The 22,651-nt window shown below is 44.5% G+C and overlaps 1 protein-coding gene across 1 annotated transcript in view; it reads right to left on the bottom strand.

The window, feature by feature from the left end:
* CLNK (cytokine dependent hematopoietic cell linker) overlaps positions 1-22,651 on the bottom strand; it is a 201,551-nt gene that overhangs the window by 93,076 nt on the left and 85,824 nt on the right. Inside the window, exon 4 of the mRNA XM_032135391.2 lies at positions 13,290-13,318. Within this exon, the coding sequence (XP_031991282.1) occupies positions 13,290-13,318 (29 nt within the window). The remainder of the gene's footprint in view (positions 1-13,289; positions 13,319-22,651) is intronic.

Genomic DNA, 22,651 nt, shown 5'->3' with positions numbered 1-22,651 from the left:
ACAGGGACAAAGGAAGAGAGAAGAAAATAGAATTCAAATCAAACAGTGACTTGGAGGTAAGAAACCTTACCTCTACTGTAGCAGGTCAAAATTCCCATTGCAAGAGAAACATAATGTGAGAAGACCTCTCACAGCAATTGCTCCCGAAGTCATGAGTCAGCAGCAGCTCAGCTAATGATGAGGTTTATTGTCCCTTCTCTTTCCCCACAAGGCACAGCATGCTGCAGTTGCAATAATCTGTCCATACATCTGTCTCCTGAATAGACTATAAGTATTTTGAGGACAGAAGTCATAGCTATTCATTCATCTATTTCTAGCACCAGGCATAAGACCCCACATTGAACAATTGAGTTATGGACCAGGTGTTTGTTGAATGAAAACACAGCAGTTGCCTTTTCTCAGCACTCGACACTCTTATTTGGGCTTGTTTTATGAAAGATCGCCTGGGGTCATTCAGCCCACTCAGTATTCTATGTTTAAAATTTTACCATCAGATTATGCAAAACCACTGCAGATTTTTTCATTCTTCATAAACTTTATTTTCCTAAATTGTATTGTAGTTTCCTGCTATTAGCCTGCATCAGGGAGCATTAGAAACAGTTTTTTTAATTTCTTTTTTTAAATTAAATTCTCTTTATTAGCACATATGTGAGAAGTTTCAGGTCTCAGGAGCAGAAGCTGCATGCTTCTTAGCAACTGGTTTGCTTTGATTTAAGGATATTTCCCTTCTTCCTTTGGCTGGCCGAGAAATTCAGGATAAATTTCTGAATTTCATCTAAGTATTGTAGAGGACCATGATGTGATAAGCATTTCTATTTCTTGTTCTGGCTTTATTATTTTCCTGTTTTTTTTTATTTTTATTTTGTTTTGTTTTGTCTTGTTTTTTTTGAGACACAGTCTCACTCTGTCACCCAGGCTGGAGTGCAGTGGTGCAATCTCAGCTCACTGCAACCTCCGCCTCCTGGGTTCAAGCGATTCTCATGCCTCAGCCTCCCGAGTAGCTGGGATTACAGGAGCACGCCACCATGCCCAGCTAATTTTTTTGTATTTTTAGTAGAAACGGGGTTTCACTATGTTGGCCAGGCTACTCTTGAACTCCTGACCTCAAATGATCCACCTGCCTTGGCCTCACAAAGTGCTGGGATTACAGGTATGAGCCACGGCACCTGGCCTTTTATTTTCTTAAACATTAGTTCTTTCACTCTGAATTCCCTTATCTTACCAAAATATGAAATAAAGAGTTGTTAATTGTATCAGCATGCCCAAGTCTTTTCTAAGGTGTAATGTACAAGTTAATGCAAATTTGGCTCAGTGGAAACACAGTTCTCTGGAATTTGCCTAGGACCAGTACATATGGGAAGTGTTAACGAGACAGAGCTAATCTCCTTGAAATAATGAGCTGGGAGGAACAGAATCCTGCCTGCACCTGCCCCCGGTCCCAGTCCCTCCTTGTGGTTGGCTAGCAGCTCTAGGGCACTGATGACACCTTCCTGACCCAGCACAATTACATCCCCACTGATTTCCCTGGCAGAGAAACCAACACGTTTTCCAGCCCTTTAGAGCAGCAATTTGTACTCTCTCATGAATCGAGTTAAATTAATAAGGTCACCCATTAAAGACCAGCTGGCCCGGAAGGAGCAAATGAGCTCAGAATTATTGGGGATCTGCTCTGGCCCTCGTTATCGAGGAAAACAACTCCACTGTCTAATTCAGGGTTCAATATAATTTCATTTTAGGAAATTGGCCTCAAGGAGTGCGGTCATGATACTGACATCTTCTTCGGGAGCTGCGGGGTCTCCTTTCTCGCCAGAGGCGAGCGTTCCAGCCTGAGACTCTCCCAGATTCCCCGAATACGCTTCATGCCCATTCTGTGTCTGCTGGTGCAGACCCTGCCTGGAGCCCCTTTTCCCTCTCACCTCCCCTTTGCTTCCCAAATGCTCATCGTCCTTTCAGATCTGATTTCCCTGCTTTTCTCTCTGACTACTCCAGGCCACATCAATCTCGCTGAATTGTTAACACATGTGTTTTCTGTCTCACTCACCATGACATTTAAATACGAATAGGCAGGATCTGATTACTTTTCTGTTGTGTGTTCTTTAGGGAAGGAATTGTCTTTTATCTCTCAATCTCCTAGAGTACCTGTCTGTGTCATCAGTGCAGAGTTTTGGAAAATGCAATTTTAAAGCCTGATTCTAACACTGTGCATCAGTTCATGTCACTCGTTGCCCATGTCATACAGACCAGGTGCCCTGTGTGGCCCCCAGAGCTCAGCACAACCTGCCCCACCCTGCTCTCTGACCTCATCCCTTTTTAGCCTCTCGTCTCCTGGACCAAACTGCAGTCAGGCTACCCTGAACTCTCTTCTCTGTGACGCCCTACCCTGTGGGATTCCACATTCATTTCTGCATTGTCCAATTTTTGCAAGACTCCTGCTAAGTCAGTTTAGCCAGAATCTCCTATTCTCCATGTCTGATCAGTGTCCATATCTCATCCAATCAGGGCCCTCCTCTGCCACCTTCCTCTGGTGATGTCTGATCACCCTGGTCTGCCTTCCGCAAGAATCTTTTCAGGTCAGTTTAGCCGGAAACCATCTCTGCCCTCGCCCTTTCCCTTACCCCCGAGGTTTCCTCTTTGTAATTTTCCTTTCCCAAACCCTCATGCCACTCCCTTTAAGGGAGGAGACCACCCTTCATATTGTCTTATGCACAATTTCTGCCTCCAAAGAAAGAAGTAAAAACTAAAAGGCAGAAATGAAATCCACAGGCAGAGAGCCTGGCATCGCACCCTGGGCCTGGTTAAAGATTGACCCGTGACCTAACCGGTTATGTTATCTATAGATTCCAGACATTGTATGGAAAAGCATTGTGAAAATCCCTGGCCTGTTCTGTTCCATTCTGATTACTGGTACATGCAGCCCCCAGTCATGTACCCGCTGCTTGCTCAATCAATCACGACCCTCTCACGCAGACCCCCTTAGAGTTGTAAGCTCTTTTTTTTTTTTTTTTTTTTGAGATGGAGTCTCACTCTATCGCCCAGGTTGGAGTGCAGTGGCGCAATCTCGGCTCACTGCAAGCTCCGCCTCCCGGGTCCAAGCCATTCTCCTGCCTCAGCCTCTCTGAGTAGCTGGGACTACAGGCGCCCGCCACCACGCCCGGCTAATTTTTTGTATTTTTAGTAGAGACGGGGTTTCACCGTGGTCTCGATCTCCTGACCTCGTGATCCGCCCGCCTCGGCCTCCCAAAGTGCTGGGATTACAAGCGTGAGCCACCGCGCCCGGCCGTAAGCTCTTAAAAGGGACAGGAATTGTTCACTTGGGGAGCTCAGTTGTTGGAGACGTGAGTCTTGCCAAAGCTCCTGGCAGAATAAAGCCCTTCCTTCTTTAACTTGGTGTCTGAGGGGTTTTGTCTGCGGCTTGTCCTGCTGCACTTTGGCTATAAATTTCCACTTGTCCTTATTGTATTCTGAGGTGAGCCCAGTCTCTCCTGTACTGCAAACACTCATTGCGGTAATCCCGTACCTATCTCCATCGTCTAGAATAAAGCCTGTCTCAGCATTCCACAATAAGAATCATGAAACTCTTCCTTTACCTCTTTCTCACCTCTGACTTCAGCTGCTTCAGCCAGCCTCTCCTTGAGTCTCCCAGCACACCCAGCTCACGCTACTTCAGGAGCTTGCACACACCATCCCTCTGTCTAGAGCCCTCTTTTCTTGGCTCTGCCCATGCCTGGATCTTTGTCCACCATCCAACTGTGTGTGAAATGTCATCTTCCCTGGAGGGGTCTTCCCTGACCACCGGTGTCAGGCAAAAATTAAAGAGCACCTCTCCAGCCCTGTTCCTCACCACTCCTGGCACTTGGTATGGCAGTGAGAATGCTGCACACACGTGAGCACCAGGCCTGTCTCCTTTCCCTGTGGTGCTTGGCTGGCGTACATATCTCTCCTTCCCCTGTACTGGGCAGGTGGGTGGGCATGGCATGGATCTCCCAGCCCTGGGGCGTTGGCTGTGATGGACTCTAGGTTGCCCTACTTGATCTTCTATGCTCTTGTTCTTGCCTCGGTAGCTGGGCAGAGACCCCGAGGCCCAAGGGGATGATGGAAGCTGTTGGGTAAAAGGGAAGTGAATCACAATGACTGTTTGGAAAAAGCCTTCCTTTGATCATTGGATTGTGATGTGAGGAAGAAATAAACCTTTATTATATTCCACTAATATTTGTAGTTTTTTCATTATAGATGGTAGTCCTCCCTGATTAATACATTTTTTTTTCTAAGTTTCTCCATAGCATCTAGGAACAAAGCCAACCAATAAATAATCTAGTTACAGACTGTGGTACCTGCCTCCCCCCAGGCAGTGGCAAGACTTCAGGCTCCTGATGGCTCCTGCAACCCATGTGTAGCAGAGACAGGCATATGGTGAATGCACAATCAATCAATAGTCAGTTGTCAAATATAGCATGTGGTACAGCAGGAACATGTCAGAACCGGGAAGCAGCAACAGAACCTTGCTCCTCCCACGCTGAGTGAACAGAGCTTTACACTTCCCCTCGTGGACCCAGATCCTCACCAAAGTGGCTCACCCAAACCTTTCCAGGCCTTCACGTCTTCCTGGACCTGAAAGATAGATTGGCTTCCTAGGGCCATTTTCTAAAAAGAGAAAGGGAGTTGCTCAGTAGATTTCACATCTGCATCCCGGGAGAGTTATGGTCAGGTTGCATGGATGTGTGGAAGGTCATCCATCACCCACAGACACCAGAGAGCTCCAGAGAACAACTGACGTCTGTGTTTCCCTCAAGGAAACATCTTTTTGCAAGAAACAATGTCCCTTTGAAAGTTATTTTTAGGAGGGAAGTGAAGATGGATATACACATTGTAAAGCCCAGGAGAGCCTCCTGATAGGCAGAAGGCAATTACTCCAGCCCTGTGGCTGTCCCTTGAACAGCTCTTCTCGTGTCTGCAGAGGCCCAGCCAAGGATGACAGAGGCGCTTGGCCAATACCCATCCAGCTGAGGTCCCCTGACCATTTGCATCAGACTCACCTTGGGAGCTGAAAAAAGGAAATGAGGCAAAACCTGAGCCCCAGAGCAAACCAATGGAATCAGTCTGCTTTTTCCCTCCAGCTCCTCTGGTGACATTTATTCACCCTGAAGTTTTAGAACCACTAACCTAGAAGCTCCAATTCCCTTCCAAAGGAAGATAAGCCATTAGGTAAATAGAGACTCTCAGATTATTTTCATTTAGAAACACTCTAGGAGCTCAAATCTCTGGAGGTGCAGGGCCGGTGTCTTCATCTATGCCCCCATTTAGTGGCTTTGCAGGGACAGGGTAGCCAGTGGACCTTCAAATGCTGTTGCCATGGGATATTCACATTCAAAGGAAATCCTGAACTGGAAGAATTCCCAATGGGTCCCATGGCGAGAATATGCTTGTCTTGCATGAGAAGAGAAATAAAAATAGGAAGCCTGCAGAGGTTCAGCACTTTCTATTTCCCTAGGAAAGCAAGTCAGTTAGCAGGTTGCTTAGACATTCTCAAGCCAGACAGGTTCCCCAAGCAAAACCAGCTTCTGGTTTCATTTCAGTTTCAAGAGAAGACTCAGGGGAGTGGAGAAGGGAAGGAGAGGTGTGGCAAAGATCAGGATTGGCTCCAAATCTGCAAGTTGCCAGCTGGACTTAAGAATATGTGTTGAAAATTGAGGGGTCTGTGAGTCCCAGCTACCTGTCACTAACTATTCTGTGGCAGAGACACTTGTGTGTCTCCCCATACCTATTTTCTCTGTCTTCTCAGGTACCAGAACCCCTTGCTGTTTAGCTGGGCACATGGTCGGAGTTACATGTCTTCCTTCTAGCTATGCATGGCCATAAGTCCAAGCTTTGGTCAATGGAATCTAGGTGGAAAATCAAGTCAGAATTTCCAGGATACTTCCTGAAGTTTTTATGCACTTTTTATTTCTCCTTTTTCTTTTCTTTCTCCATCCTGTTGCCTGGAGTAGAGACATCACGATTTTAGGCTGTAAGATTAAGGCCAATACAAGGGAGGGAGCAAGAAGGCAGGAAGAACAGGGTCTCTGAGGACTTCCAGGAGCAGAGCTGCCGAAGAGCCTTGGACTGCTTATCTTGGGACTTGACTTACATAAGAAAAATAAATAAATAAACATCTATCGTGCTTAAGCCCCATGAATTTTTTTAAGTGCCTTGCAGCCTTTGATGTTTTATCTCCTTATGGGGGTTAGTGTTTGGCAGTAACATAGCAGAGCAGCTGATCAAAGGCACGAGGAAGGCAACATGTATTTCATGGGAGCTGAGTCGAGAAGTTTTAGGTTTAAATCCTGGCCCTGTCACTCTTGAGCCATGTGACCTCAGGCAAACCCAATTACTTATAAGCCTCAGTTAACTAGGGTTAACTTGTAGAATGGGAATAATACTACCTACCCCCAAATGGCTGTTGAGAAGTTTTGGTCCATGGAATTTAGGTGAGAAATCAACTCATAATTCCCAGAGGGTAACTTCTTGGCTCAGCGCCCAGTAACAAGATGCTGTGTTGTGTGTTTGTCTTTTCAAGTTTAACATCACAACCAAATCCTTCTCACTCAACCCAGGTCGTTAGCACTGCTTTCAGATCTATATTGAGAACTTGTTCATTTTTTAGTGCTCATTTTTAAGCAAAATGTGTGGCTTTTTCAGCATTCGACTCTGTTGATATCCACCTGCTGATTCTTCACAAGGGCTCTTCAAGCTGGGATCCCCTTCAGCTGTGAGGCACAGGGATTCAGTGGCCACTATCCTCTGGGTGTCCCCTTATTATAAGATTTAAACAAATACTGAGGCCAAAATCATTTGGCACATAACACCAACAAGTGCATTGTTATGGATTAGAGTTCTACTTTGCTGATGTCTTTCCAAACTTTCTGACTTGTTTTGGACCTGCCTTACCTTATCTTTTTTTTTCTTCCTTTTTTTTTTTTTTTTTTTTGAGATGGAGTTTCACTCTGCCAGCCAGGCTGGAGTGTAGTGGCACAGTCTTGGTTCACTGCAATCTCTGCCTCCTGAGTTCAAGCGATTCTCCTGCCTCTCAGCCTCCTGAGTAGCTGATATTACATGTGTGCACCACCACACCTGGCTAATTTTTGTATTTTTAGTAAAGATGGGGTTTTACCATGTTGACTAGGCTGGTCTTGAACTGCTAACCTCAAGTGATCCACCCGCCTCAGCCTCCAAAATTACTGGGATTACAGGTGTGTGCCACCGCGCCTGGCTGGTTTACCTTATCTATACAGTGAGAATAATAAGATCAGTACTGTGAAGCTAAATTAGATAAGTTTATAAAGTGCCAGGCACAAACTGGGGACTCCATGTATGTGGATGTCTTTCCTTTTTCCTCATCCTCAGGTCCTAAGACTTGGTGGTGGTGTAAGAGAACCAGGGTTCAAACTCTGGGGTCTGGATTGACAGCCCCATGCACTTTCTTTCCTCTATACTGTGCTGCCTTTCACAGTTTTTGTCTTTTAGGAACCATACAGTATTTGGGGACAGAGGGCATCAAGCTGATCCTACCCCAGTGTAGTGAGAAATAGGGTAGTCCTCGCCCTTTCCCCTGGCAGGTTCCAAACCAGAAAATCTTCAGTTTGGCATCGATCCCTATCTGTGGGGAAAGGGAGAAATCTACTTTCTTGCATTCCTTTTCACGACCTCTGAGTAAAGGACTATGAGAGTCAATGAGTTTTGACTATATGGCTTATAATTGGGAAGAAGAAGAACAGAGGAAGGAAGAGGGGAATGAGAGAGAGAGAGATAGATATAGAAAAATATATATATATATACATTTACATGCCATATAACCATATTTTGGTCAATGATGAATCACATATATGACCATGGTCTCATAAGAATATAATGGAGCAGAAAAATTCCTATTACTGTTATAGGAGTTATTAATAAATTATTTTAGGCAAATGGAGAGCAAAAGTGGTCCTTGGAAAGTTTTGTTTCTTTTAAAGCAGCTCCAGAAATGCTTCTTGTCTAGCAGGAAAGCCTGGGCTCTTACAGCCAGCTAGCAAACTTTGATATGGAAATGCCAGCCATTAGGAACTGGGTCCACCCAAACTTGGTGATTCCTGCTCTCTTCTTCTTGCCCTTGTCCCCACAGGTGCCTGGCAACATGGCCAGCCCCACGTATCCCCACGTGTGTAGAACATCATGGTGCCTTACGTTTGCATATTAAACGGCTAGGGTAGGAGGGCCAGTTTTTTCACAGGCTACGTGAATGACATGCCTGGTCAAACCAATCCCCTAAGCCCTATGCAAATCAGGCACCACCTCCTCCAGCCTCCTCCTATAAGCAACCACTTTTCTGCCACACGGGGGTTTTGTCTTTGTTCAAATCCCCCTCCGTCTCTGTATGGGGCAGCTGTTTTCTTCTTCCTTCCTTCTTTCTTTCCTATTAAACTCTCTACTGCTTAAAACCACTCCAGATGTGTCCATGTCATTTTATCCAGTTCGGCACAAGACTAAGGACCCTGGTGTTCCTCCACTGATTGGGTCCGTATCATTACCTAATGATGTTGTAGCCATTATAACATCATAGCACAATGCATGACTCATGTGCTTGTGGCGGTGACATTGGCGTAAACAAGCTCACTGTGCTGCCAGTCATATGAAAGTCTAGCACATACAATTATGTACAGTATGTAATACTTCATAATGATAAAATAACTATAACACTGGTTTGTGTGTTTACTATATCATACTTTTTATTGTTATTTTAAAGCATCCTTCCACTTATTAGAAAAAGTTAACTGTAAGACAGTCTCAGGCAGGCCCTTTCGGAGGGATTCCAGAAGTCATTGTTATCCTAGGAGATGACAGCTCCATATGTGTTATTGCCCCTGAAGATTTTCCAGTGGGACAAGATGTGGAGGCGGAAGGCGGTGATATTGATGATCCTGACGCTCTGCAGGTCTAGGCTAATGCATGCATTTGTGTCTTAGTTTTTGGCAAAAACATTTAAAAAGTAAAAATAAAAAATAAAAAATAAAAAAATTAAAAACAGAAAAAATCGTTCTGGAATAAGGACATGCAGAAGGGAAATATCTCTGTAAAATGGTACTATGCGTTTGTGCTTAAGATAAGTCTTATTAGGAAAGAGTCAAAAATCACAAAACTTTAAACATTTATAATTGTAAAGGTTATGGTAACCTAAGGTTAATCTATTATTGAAGAAAAAATACAGTTCTATCAATTTAATGTAGCCTAAGTGTAGAGATTCTAATGTCAACATGGGTTTACAGTGGCGATCAAGCCTTCACATTCACTCACCACTCATTCATTAACTCATCCAGAGAAATTTCCAGTCCTCAAGCTCCCTTTATAGTAAGTGTCCTACAGGGGTGTGCCCCTTTTATCTTTTATGTTGTATTTCTGCTGTACCTTTTCTATGTTTAGATACATAAATTCTTGCCATTGTGTTATAACTGCCTACAATATTCAGCACAGCAACATCCTGTACAGGATATTTTGTTTGTAACCTAGGTGCAATAGATCATGCTATATGGCCTAGGTAAGTAGTAGGTTACACAATCTAGGTTTGTGTAAGTACATTCTATGACGTACATACAATGTTGAAATCACCTAACGATGTATTTTTCAGAATACGTCCCCATTAGTATGTGACACATGATTGTGTATGTATATATATGTGTATATACATATACATACACACATATACACATATATAAAGAGAGAGGAGAGAGAGAGAGACTCAGTCATCTAGCTCTCTGGGCATTTCAGTTTATTCACTGAACAACAGTTCTTTGATCTGAAGATTATGAGCTAATAATTCGAAGCCACAAATAGTCCAAATTTACAGAAATAGCTACACAGGAAACATTTAATGAGGGTTTGAAGAACAGGCATAATGTTCTCACTAGGTGGCCCTTGGAAGTTTACTTCTGTTCTCTAGTTCTTAATTTCCTCATATGCAAAATACACTAATACAATCTCAGACTACCTGAGTCCCCAGGACCTTTAATTTTTTTTTTTAATCTATGCCCGAAGCTGGTTATATGGACCTACCACAAATTGGTTGAATGAATGGATGGGTGAGGGGGTGAATGGTGATAGGGAAGGCAGCTGCCTCCTATCCCATTCCTTGAGTGTCCTGAGAAATTCAAATGAAATAATAGAGACATTTGTTGTCTAGAGAATTGAGAACAGCTTCTTGGTGGGAACAGTCTGGATAGTTTTCTTCTCTCTCTCTTTTTAACCCTCGGTCAGCAATTCTAAAGAATGGCCCAGAACTACTTGAATTGGAATTATCTTCTTAAGAGTAGGGATTCCCTGGCCTTACTATATGCCTGCCAAAGACCGTAAACCCTAACATGGGCTTGAAAATATTCATTTTTAACAGTTGTGATTTTTAATTATTGTAATTGAATTTTGAGACAATGTTAATCCTTGAGTTTACCAATCTTGGGATGATTTGAAATCCTGGCTTTTCCCAGAGATTCAACTGTCAAGTTTTTTATTTGTTTCTGTTCACGAATATTCCCAACACCCTGGGGAGAGAACCAGGAGGATGCCAGCCTCTGCTAAATTAATTGCTAAATTAATACAGGCATTGCAGCATCTGGAAACAGCCAGCAGGGGGCATTGGATGCTCACATATTCTATACGTGCCTGTCTCCCTCTTGTCCTAAAATCCTTATTAATTTTTCTTTCACAAGTAGGAAAAAATCAACCTTGAAGACTGCTTTCCTTAGAAAAACTTAAAAGTAATATTTTCCTGGATAAAATGAAATTTCTTGTCTTTTAAATCAAATCAGCTAATATCTATCTTCATCAATGTTTTCATTATACGTGGAGGCTTAAGACAGAAGGACCCGCTTTCTAAATAGGGCCATCTTTTCCAGTTTCATTCTTTATTTAGGGGAAGGAGAAAAACTCTTGAGTTTATTTTATGGAAAGCATTGCACTGTTCTCTGGGTATCAGCCTCCGAGAAGGTATTGACCTTGACAGACTGTCCCAGTTTGAACATGTCTCTGTCTTCTCCAGGTTTGGAATGGTTTCCTAAAGAATATTTTTTGATAGATTGTTTTTAGCATACAAAATCATATGCTACTGTAGAAAGTTATAAGACACAGATATGCAAAAAAGAAGGAAATAAAAATTACTATACTGTTACCACAAATAATCCAAATATACAAATATTTGATTATAGTCAAGTCACTCATACACATACACAGACACACACATAATCACACACACCACACATCATAGATATATAGTTTAGAAATATACAATCACTCCATGTACACTATTTTTTCCCTGCCTTTTCACAAAATCACATGCTATCAACATATCCACGGCAATGAATTGCTTCAACATCATCATTTTAACGGGTCCCTAGTATTTTCTCACATGAACGCCCTCCCCTGTTTTCAAATGATCCCATCGTCAGAAATCAGAAACAATCTGAAGTATCTGGGAATGTTATCAAACCACTGTGGCTCACAGTCTTTTTTGTAAATCCTCATGCATATCTTAATTAGATCAGGTCTGCTATTCTTTGGTACACGTTTGTAGTGGTTCATAAGTATGCCTAGGCTGATTCATAAGTATGCATAGGTCTGCTGGGCTGTTATTTCTTTCTCTCTCTCTTTTTTTTTTTCTTTTTTGAGACAGAGTCTCGCTCTGTCACTCAGAGCGCCCAGACTGGAGGGCAGTGGGGTGATCTCGGCTTCCTGCAACCTCCGCCTCCCAGGTTCAAGTGATTCTCCTGCCTCAGCCTCCTGAGTAGCTGGGACTGCAGGTGCCCACCATCATGCCCAGCTAATTTTTGTATTTTTAGTAGAGATGGTGTTTCACCATATTGGCCAGGCTGGTCTCAAACTCCTGACCTTGTGATCTGCCTGCCTTGGCCTCCCAAAGTGCTGGGATTACAGGCGTGAGTCACCGCGCCTGGTCTGGGCTGTTATTTTAAACAGACTGGGAATGTCATAATTTGCTGCTAAGTGTCTCTGATAAGGTGTAGGTTCGAGTGTGTATGAGCAGGCCTGGGCGACTTTCTATCAATGGACTTCTGTGGGGTTTTGATTTGTTTTTTTTTCCTGCTAATGTCTCTAGATTGCTGTTAAGGAAACGGAGTGCCCATCTGCCCATTTCTCTCTGCCTTAACCAAGGTGGGGAGCAAGATGGGAGGAAGAGGGTACAGGTAGTTGGATCTGGCCACTCTATTTTACCTGTGTGCTTTATGATTCACCAGTCACCAAGCACATCAGACAAGCCACTTCATTCCCAGGTACCACCCCCTTAGAATATTCTCTACCCTCCAGGATACCAGTGCAGGATGGGAGGGGTGAGAGGTGCAGGTAGGTGGAGAGGTGCATTTGATACTAAAGACCCCAACACAATTTGGTATCATCTGCCTTGAGAGAACACGACCTTGGTTAGGCCTGATTGGGAAGTTGAATGAAAACTTTTTCTGTAGAGGGATTAAGGCTGGGTGCTCTTTCCCTATGTGAACTCATATTTCCCACTTTCACTTTTGCTTTTGCCCAGTTCTCCTGGCTGCTGGGTGGGACATGCTGAGTGCTAGTTATACACTCCAACATGCTCTATAGTGAAACTTTCAAATGCCTTTGCTGATTATGTCTCCTCATGACTCCGTCGCTTCTTTGCGTGCTTCCTCTGGACAACATCTCCGTTTTTCTGCCTCATTCCAGTCATTCTATCTAGACACCAGCTTTCTAGGGAAGTTCTGTGGGACTTTCCCTGAAATAATAACTCTCCCCGATGAATACTACATACTTTTACTCAAACTTTAATGGGCTCCTGTTAAGTGCGTAGTACCAGAAAATAGGCTATGAAGAGGGATACAGGAGAAGCATCAAAGGTGGCTTTTGAACCATTCATTCTTTCCACCCATGTTTTTGAGGTAACCAATTATATGGAATTTAGTTGAATGAATGTTAGTGAGTCACCATAAGACTGGCACTGAGGTAGACTTATACCCATTGCCCAGATGAAGGAACTCAGGTTCAGAAAGATCTGTGCTTCATGCAAAGCTGCACAGCTAAGTAGAGAGCCAGGATTCCCATCCAGCCAGCCAGCTTCTAAAGCTTGCGAGAGTCACAGATCAGGCTGCACCCTGGGGCAACTGGAAGGAATGGCATTAATAGCTAATGTCACTTCAAATAGGCCATAGTTTTATTGAAATAAAAACAAAAAGGAATGGATATAACAGCCCAACAGACCCAGGCTGACATTCCCACCACTTAGGTGACAGAGAGCCCCGACTCACCTGTGGCACTATTGAGGTGAGGCCATGACCTAGGGCAGAAAAGAGAACCAAGTTAAGTGTCCATTGCTCCCCCTCCACTGACCCCCCGCATAGGAACAGACAGTCATCAAATGTCATTGTACAAGTCAGCCTCTGAAGCTACTTTATGTATGTACTATTGCAGACCTGAAGTCACATATTATTCTATTATATATAGAAATATTGTACATATTTCTATTTTCTGGAAAATAGCATGTAGAAGAAAATAAAAATTGACACCACAAGTGATATGTTGGTTATTCTCATGTACATAGCTCTATACATACCTGAAGATGTATGCATACATTTAAACACATATAGGTAGTGTTAAATCAAGCTTAGCCTAAAGCTGCCTCCTTACATATTTTGAGTTCTGCCTAAATGTTTCTCTATACATCATGAACTATAAACAGACGGTAGCCTATAGTTGTGGCAATCAACGAGTTTTGGCCAATCAAATGTAGCCAACTGTTCGAACTGTGTTCAAATCAGGCAAACGCCGAGCTGTAACCAATCCAGCTGTTTCTGTACCTCACTTCCATTTTCTATATATCACTTTCCTTTTTCTGTCCATAAACCTTCCTTCACCACGTGGCTGCACTGGAGTCTCAGCCTCCTCTGGCTGGGAAGGCCACCTGATTCTCAAACCATTCATTGGCCAATTAAGCTCCTTTAAATTTCATTCAGCTGAAGTTTTTCTTTCTTCAGTATAAATATAAAAGAGCCCAGCATGGTGGCACACACCTGTAGTCCCAGCTCCTCAGGAAGCTGGGGCGGGAGGATCACTTGAGCCCAGGAGTTCACATCCAACCTGGGCAACATAGCAAGCTCTCTTGAAAAAATAATAATATCAAAGAACGTGTAGGATTTTAATGTTACAAATATATTCTATATCTTCAAATGTTATTCAAAAACAAGGTATTGATTATCTACCTCAGTGGTCCTCAACCATTTTGGCATCAGGGACCAGTTTCCTGGTATTTCCACAGACGGGGGTGGGGGATGGCTTCGGGATGAAGGGAAGAAATTGTTCTTCCTCAGATCATCACGTGTTAGTAGGATTCTCACAAAGAGCGTGAACCTAGATTACTCCCATGCGCAGTTCATGGTAGGGTTTGTGCTCTTATGAGAATCTAATGCCGCTGCTGATCTGACGGGAGGCGAAGCTCGGGCGATAATGCTTGCGCGTCCACTGCCCACCTCCTGCTGTGCGGCCCAGTTCCTAACATGCCACAGACCAGTACTGGTTCCTGGCCCAGGGGTTGAGGACCCCTGATCTACATGATATTTTGAAGGGGCATTTAGGTTCTTGCTAGTCCTAACTATGTAAAATGATGTTGCCGTGAGTATTTAGCATTTTAAACCTCATCTCTGAATCTTTTGAGACAGAGTCTCTGTCGCCAGGCTGGAGTGCAGTGGTATGATCTTTCTCCTGCCTCAGCCTCCTGAGTAGCTGGGATTACAGGTGTGTGCCACCACACCCAGCTAATTTTTGTATTTTTAGTAGAGACAGCGTTTCACCATATTGGCCAGGATGGTCTCGATCTGACCTTGTGATCCACTCGCCTTGGCCTCCCACAGTGCTGGGATTACAGGCTTGAGCCACCGCACCCGGCTTGAATCTTTCTATAGAGAGATGTTATCAAGCACAATGAAGGGGACAAATAATGTGAACACTATGGGCCCCTTGTTGCATATTACTCAGTAGCTTTCTGGATGAGCTGCGCCAATTTATATTAATTGATATTCTTATGCATGGAATGTGAAGTGCTCGTCTCACTGTATCTCACCACCATTAAATCCATACCTTGTAACCACTTTGCCTACATGGCACTTGATTCCTCATTTTACCCATTTCACTTCCTTGATGACTAGTGAGATTGAATTTCCTTTTTCCTGAAAGGTTTTGGGCCATTTATGTGTCTTCTTTGGTAAGTTATCTGTACCTGTCTTTGCCCATTTTTTTTTTTTTTTTGAGACAGAGTCTCGCTCTGTTGCCCAGGCTGGAGTGCAATGGAGCTATCTTGGCTCACTGCAACCTCCGCCTCCCACATGCAAGCCATTCTCCTGCCTCTGCCTCACAAGTAACTGGGACTACAGGCATGCGCCACCACACTGGGCTAATTTCTTGTATTTTTAGTAGAGACGAGGTTTCACCATGTTGGCCAGGCTGGTCTTGAACTCCTGACCTCAGGTGATCCACCCGCGTCAGCCTCCCAAAGTGCTGGAATTACAGGTGTGAGCCACTGCGCCTGGCCTCATTTTCTGACAAGGTCTTTGCACAGCCACAATCCAACCATTGGATGGGATCCCTTTGGAAACACTTTTTCCCTAGGTTTTGGGCAATGCTTTGAAAAAGCCCGAGGCAGTGGAAGGCTCCCGAGGATGCTACTTCCGTGAGCTGACTTGTTTGTGCCTTTAATAATCCCAGGCCTTTGCATTACACCTTTCCTCCAAGGCACTCAAAGTGCGTCACAGGAGCAATTAATTGAACATCACAACATATGCCAGGTGTAAATATTTATGAGGTCTCTTCGGTGTCTGGGACGTTGGGCACAGAATAGTGAAGCAGTAAGATGTTTGTAACCAGGAGACCACGGTCTACAAGTTGAGTCAGACTTCAGCGTACCTTATTGCCTTCTATTCACCATTTTAAACCCCAAAATGAAATAACCTGTGGGCTCGCTGTTATCGCCTCAAATTTACAGAATAGGAAATGGGGTATTCAGAGGGCTCTACAACTTGCCCAATCCACAGAGCCTCTAAGAGTGAGGGATTTGACACCAGCCTATCTGCCTCCCTGGTCCCTACCATCTCGCCTACCCCAGGCCTATAGGAAATTGCAAGTCCTGCTTAGGAGGCACCATGCAGCTGCGACCTCAGAGCCCTTGTGGTTAACAGTTGGCGCCCTTTCAAGCTGCCGCAGGTTCCGCAGAAATTAACAGTAAATCAGCTGGTGAGCGCAAATCATTTATCGGGGGCCTGAGTGCTCTCTCTTGACACTTTAAACATATGGCCTCTTCTCTGATATCTTGGTCTTTGATTAAGGCCTCAAAAGGCTCCCAGGACTTGCAACTCATGACATGGGAAGTGGAAATGATATGTTTTTCTGACTGTGTACGGTGAGCTTAATGTAAGCATGGCAAGCCATCCCGTTGATCGAAGGCAGAGCATCCAACGCAGGCGGCATGCAAATCTGAGCTCGGGAATTTCGAAGAAAAGGCAAACTGTTCCTGAGATTCCAGAAGGAACTTTGACTTCTAAATTAGGGTTCTTGTTATCTTCCAACCCTGGCCTTACCTGGATTTTAGAATCAAAGAAAAACTAGCACTAAAAAGCATGTTGGACATAATGTTGTCCAGTTTGTTAGTTTTTTAAATGGGAGAACTGGGGCCTAGAGTGGCTAGCGGGCTGTTCCCAGTCTCAGACACTTGGAGGCAGAACTGAAGTCTTCTGACATCCAAAAAGAGTGGCACTGAACAGAAAATAAAATAACCGGTATTCGTGAGCACCTGTTTGGGCACTGAGATAGGTTCAACTCTGGCTGGTAGACATTTTTTTTTTTTATGGTCTCTTCAACCCATTTACATTCATTTTCACAATTCTTAGAATGTTCCTATTTACCTAATTTTTTTAACATGCAAAAAGCTGTACATAGTTAATGTGTACAACCTGATGAGGTTGGATATAAGTATATACTTGTGAATGGGCAAGTATTACATGATACTACTTTTATGATACATCTAAAATAGTCAAACTCATAGAGGCAGAGTAGAAGGGTGGGTTGCCAAGGGCTGGGTGGAGGAGAAAATGAGGAGATATTAGTCAAAGGGTACAAAGCTTTGGTTAGACAAGATAAATAGGTCCTCAAGATATACTGGACAGCATAGTGCCCACACCTAATGGTACTATATCATATAATTGAATTTTTGCTGAGAGAGTAAATTTTATATTAATTGTTCTTGACATACACACACTTAATCATAATAATAAGTAAAGAGGGTGGGAGGAAACTTTCCGAGGTGATGGGTACGTTGAAGGCATAGACTTAGGCTGTTAGGCATTTCCGGTTCTACTTCACAGACTGCAACTAAAACTTAGACGAGTTCAGCAACTTGCCTGAAGTGGCACAAGCAATCGGCAGGGCTGGGATTTGTCCGATTCCCTCCAAATCCCTTCTTATTTACAAGCCTATAGCAGCAACGTAGTAGACCACAGAGTTCTCTTGTCTGGGAGCTTCCTCCCAATTGTCAAAGCTGTCTGAAAGTGGCTTATCTGATCCACTCTGCCTCTCAGTGGGGCCCCAGAGTAATGTTGCTCATTCATATGTCACATCCTCCGGGATTATGCACCCTGGGGCTCTCCGTGCGTCAATGCAAGCCAAGTGAATTAGCAGAGGAAGCATCAGCAAAACAGGGAATGGTGTTGTTATTCCAGCTGAGCCTGCTACTGTGAGCCAGAGAGCTGCAGAAACAAAGCAGGGAGGGAAAAGAGGAAGGCTGGGACCAGCCGCCTAGGGTCTGGGAGGGAGGGGACCAGGGGAGGTGGCCTGAACACCATAGTTTTTTCTAGATGGGTTGTGGACATTGTCTTGACACAAGCAATGGATGAGCTATCTGAAAGGACTCCTGTGTTAACACTCTGCAACTTGACAGCCCAGGGTGATTAATGAAAGGAACTGGTAGTAAACTTCGTGGAGATTTGATTTACTCTATCTGTGCTCAAGCAAGGCCCATGTGTTAGCAAGCTGCCTCTTGCCAGGGAATTACAAGGATGCACCCCGGCTGCCTTTTGTCAACAGCATCCATAATACGGCCACGTGCAAGCGGGCCACAGCTGGATGGTGTTATAACTTGGCAGCCACCCTTCTGCCTTCCCTATCTCTGCTCCCCTCCACATCTGGGCCTAAAGAAAGCAATTTTTCCTGCCTCTCTATTTCCGGTGTGTATAAGCAGGTGTCAACACTGTGAAAAGAAAGTGCATGGCACAGGAAATGAACAAGGCTGACCTTTGGAGGTCTGTGGTTTTTAATATTTAAAGCTCATTACAAATACAGATTTTTAAATTCTGAATCATTTTTAATTTGTAATACTTTTAAATAATTTAATACATATAATAATCTTTAATTTTTAAAGGCTACTAAAGTAAACTCCTCCCCCTCTTCCACTTCTCTCTCCTGCTGCCCAGCAGAACTGGCTCTGATGAAGTAGACAGGGCGTGCTTGCCTTCTACTTATCCATGGGAACAGAGTTTGGATGGTGTGTTATTCCAGTCCCATAGAGAGGGATTTGGTTCTGTCTCCAGGGTCAAGCTCCTGATATAGAGATGAATCTTTCTTTGCCCTCTTGAGTAGGGTATGCAGTCCTTTGGGTCTCCCCAGGCACTGATTATTAGTCCAGAATTCAGCAGCAAAACCCTTGGGAAATGATCAGGGTGATATCACACTGCCAGCCTTCTCTCTCTCTCAAACCTCTGAAATTAACTGACTCAGCTCCACATCTCATTTTAAGTTCATCCCCTGAAATTAGAAGGCTACTCTAGAATAAGATTCTCTAATTTTTGAAAGACAATTTGTACTTCTAAGAGTTACTCATTTTAAATATAATCTAGATAAAAGCAAGGAAGGATGGAAAGTTTCTGCATTCATCACCTTCTTCCCTCTAGTTGAATGTCTGCACTGTCTGGAACTGAGCACTGTCCAAAAATGATTTCACTCAAACCTCATAGCAATTCTTGGTGGAAAGCATCTTTATCTCAATTTTAGGGCCATTGTAAAATATCACTAGTGCCAAAAGGGACATTAAACACCATAAACGAACCCTTTAATTTTGCAGATGGATTAGCTGAGGTTAGCCCCCTTGGGAGTCCCACCGAGCCTGTCTGATGATACATCTCTCCACCACTCAAAGGTGGAGCGTTTGCATCATGGAGCTGTGGGGACTATGGTTTGGAAATGCACAGTGTGCTCAGAGAGTAGGGAATCTGGAGGGATGAATGAGCAAAGCCTGTGCCATCCTAGAGGTCATGTGGAGGTTTGCAAGAGTAAAGGATGCTTAGAACTGTGTCTCACAGAGGTAACATAGGAACACACAGCATTGATTTGAGAGAGGAGTGGACTCTATAATATTCTAGGGAATAGGTAGTGATGGCCTGGACAGACTGTTTATCTTGTTTCCCTTGTGGCCACCAATGCCCCCTTCTCCTTACCTGGGCACATTCCCGGTACCAATGTAACGGAACTCACACTAACGTAACTAGAACAGAATGCAACTGGAATTCTCAGACTGCCTACCCTGAACGTGCAGCTCCTAAAAGGGAGGCCTGGTGCCTAATACAGTGCCTGAAGCTGTGCACACCAATGTGGTGCTGAGTGGGTAAGAGTGACTGAATATGTGAGTGAATGAATGCCACAGGCACATGCAGAGGGAAGTATACAAAAGAGGGCATCCCCAAGTGAGACGGGCCAGAGATACACTGCAGATCATGTCTGGGTCTATACCTGGACCTGTCCTATCCCAGCAAGGCCAATGGAGTGCCCAGCACGTAGTAGGAAACTACTCCATATGTGTGCACAAGTGCCACTTAAATTCCCCTGGAATCGGTTGTACATTTTCAAGATTAGAGCTTGGAGAGCCTCTCTCAATCCAGATGAAATTCACTCCGAGGTGGAATCAGGCCAAGGCTCATTTTTATTTTTTATTTTTTTCAAGGCTCATTTTAAATAAGTGAATCCATGGGTTCATTCTTTCTAGAAGGCATTCCCTATTGGTTTCAAGAATTCTCCTCTTACCCATTTTATTTGTATAAGAAATATTTGGGGCATGCAATTCCCTGAAGGGGACCTGGGGAAAACACTGGAAGTGTTTAGTGCCACTCACAACTCTCATCAAGCTCATACCCCGAAGACCCTCTTGGCCGAGTGAGGCTCCCACCTCCTGAGAATCTGCCCTGCTGGGGCCTGTCTGGTCTCCTCCCTCCCCTGAGAACCTGTGGCACTTCTTGCTCGAATCATGCATTTAGCAAACCCAGAAGATGACACATAATTATTAATTTATTACTTAAATCTCATATTGTAAAACCTTACTTGTGTTTTTTTCCTTTCCTCAATTAGCCTTTAAGTTCTTTAAGGGCAGAAAACAGGTCTGTATAAGCTATAGTCCTGTTCCTATAAGCTGTCAGTGCTCCCAATGCATATTAAAAAACAAAAACAAAAATATTTGACATTCTGATGGGTTCTGCAGCAGACAAGTAGAGTAGCAGGATGATTTGTCGGACCTGTTTTAGCTCAGACATTCCTCTAGTGGGCAGAGCCACTCCTGAAATCCCTTCATCCACTCTCTCAGCACCCCCCCCCCCCCCTGCCAACTCCTCCGCTTGGTCTCTGTCTTCCTCCTCTCTCCATCCTTCTCTCCCTATTAAAGTTTCTTTTTCACGTCTATTTAAGTATCTAGTAAGTGCCAGGCATCATAGGAGGCTCTCGGTATACTACAGATCAACAGGGTCCTAGGGTTATCCACAACATAAGACCCTAGGGTTCTGCCTTGATTCTCCCTTCTTCCTCCTCCCCCATCAGCCAATGTTTCTTGAGCATCTACTCTGTTATTTATTTATTTATTTATTTGTTTGTTTGTTTGTTAGTTTGTTAGTTTCTTTTGAGGCAGAGTCTCACTCTATCACCCAGGTTAGAGTGCAGTGAGGTGATCTCAGCTCACTGCAACCTCCACCTCCTGAGTTCAAGCGATTCTCCTGCCTCAGCCTCCCTTGTAGCTTGGATTACAGGCACCCACTACCATGCCTGGCTAATTTTTGTATTTTTAGTACAGATCAGGTTTCACCATGTTGGCCAGGCTGGTCTGGAACTCCTGACCTCAAATGATCCGCCCATCTCAGCCTCTCAAAGTGCTGGGATTACAGGCGTGAGCCATAGCACCCAGCTTGAGCATCTACACTGTAGAAACCCTTTGGGGACAACTCCTGGAAAGCCAGTGGAGCAACACATTTTCTTCCCTGCATCCTCTGTGAAAGAACCTAGGATCTGTCACAAAGCTCTCTGCTTGTGAGACCTTTCAGGGCAGCACTCCGCCTTCTGCACGGTGAGGTGGGCCACAGTGAGAAGAGTGACCCTTATGGCTCTCTCAGTGCTGCAGAGGCTCAGGGCAGGCGGGGCAGACCAGAGCAGTCAGGAAAGTGGGCAGCTGTTGTGGCCAGCAGGCTCCTGGGCTTGCCTGGCTGAAGGGGCCCGATAGCGGGCCTCTTAGTTCCCGGAATAGAAGAGGACTCCAGGCGGGGCGCAGTGGCTCATGCCTGTGATCCCGGCTCTACGGGAGGCTGAGGCGGGTGGATCACTGGAGGTCAGGTGTTTGAGACCAGCCTAGCTAATATGGTGAAACCCCGTCTCTACTAAAAATACGAAACTTGTTGGGTGTGGTGGCGGGTGCCTGTAATTCCAGCTACTCAGGAGGCTGAGGCACAAGAATCGCTTGAACCTGGGAGGTGGAGGTTGCAGTGAGCTGAGATAGCACCACTGCACTCCAGGCTGGGTGGTAGCATGAGACTCAGTCTGAAAACAAAACAAAACAACCCAGAAAAACAAAAAGAGGACTCCAGTCTCCAAGGGATGACAACTGGGCCTCATGGGCCCTGAGAAATTATGGCTGCCTGCATTTTGTCCCACTGGATCTAACTATTGCTGCAGGTGCTAGTGGCAGAAAGGAAGAACTCCATAGCCAATGAGGTGACGAATGGGAAGGGTCTGAATGTGGATAGTGTGGTGACACTGTTCCTAGCATCGCTGTCAAGAGTAAGGATGGAAGGGAAACTAGTGCTTGGAAAGTGAAGATGTGGATTAGAATCTTGGTGCCACTGCTCAGCAGAGAGAGGACTTGGCAAGCCCTTCAGCTCCCTGGTTGATCCTGTGTCCCTTCTGTTCCCTAGGGCCTGCATCTGTGTCTGCCATGGTGCATGACACAGACTTATGATCTGTTATGTATATACTTTACAGTTCCACATCCACTCTTCTGCTTCCCACCAGATACTGAGCATGCTGGTGTCCGGGAGTATGCCTCGTTCATCTTTGATTTTTCTAGTGCCTGACAAAGAGAACTTAAGGAGGTTAATGTAAGGGGTCAGACATTTCCCCAGTGGGGAAACAGCACCTGCACCCACCATTTCTCCAATCTTCCCCCATCCTCTGCCTTCCATCTTCCTCCGTCCACCCCACTCACTGTCACTTAGCAAGTAGGGGCAGAGCGGAATTCAAGCCCAGGGGCCTCTCACTCCACTCGGAAGCTTGCACTCCTGGTAACCATGCTTCCATCCGAGATTCTCTAACTTGAGCAAACATT

The sequence above is a fragment of the Hylobates moloch genome, unplaced genomic scaffold, assembly GCF_009828535.3.
Source record: "Hylobates moloch isolate HMO894 unplaced genomic scaffold, HMol_V3 SCAFFOLD_17, whole genome shotgun sequence".
Classification (NCBI taxonomy): Eukaryota; Metazoa; Chordata; class Mammalia; order Primates; family Hylobatidae; genus Hylobates; species Hylobates moloch.
This window is presented reverse-complemented; position numbering and strand designations above follow the sequence as displayed.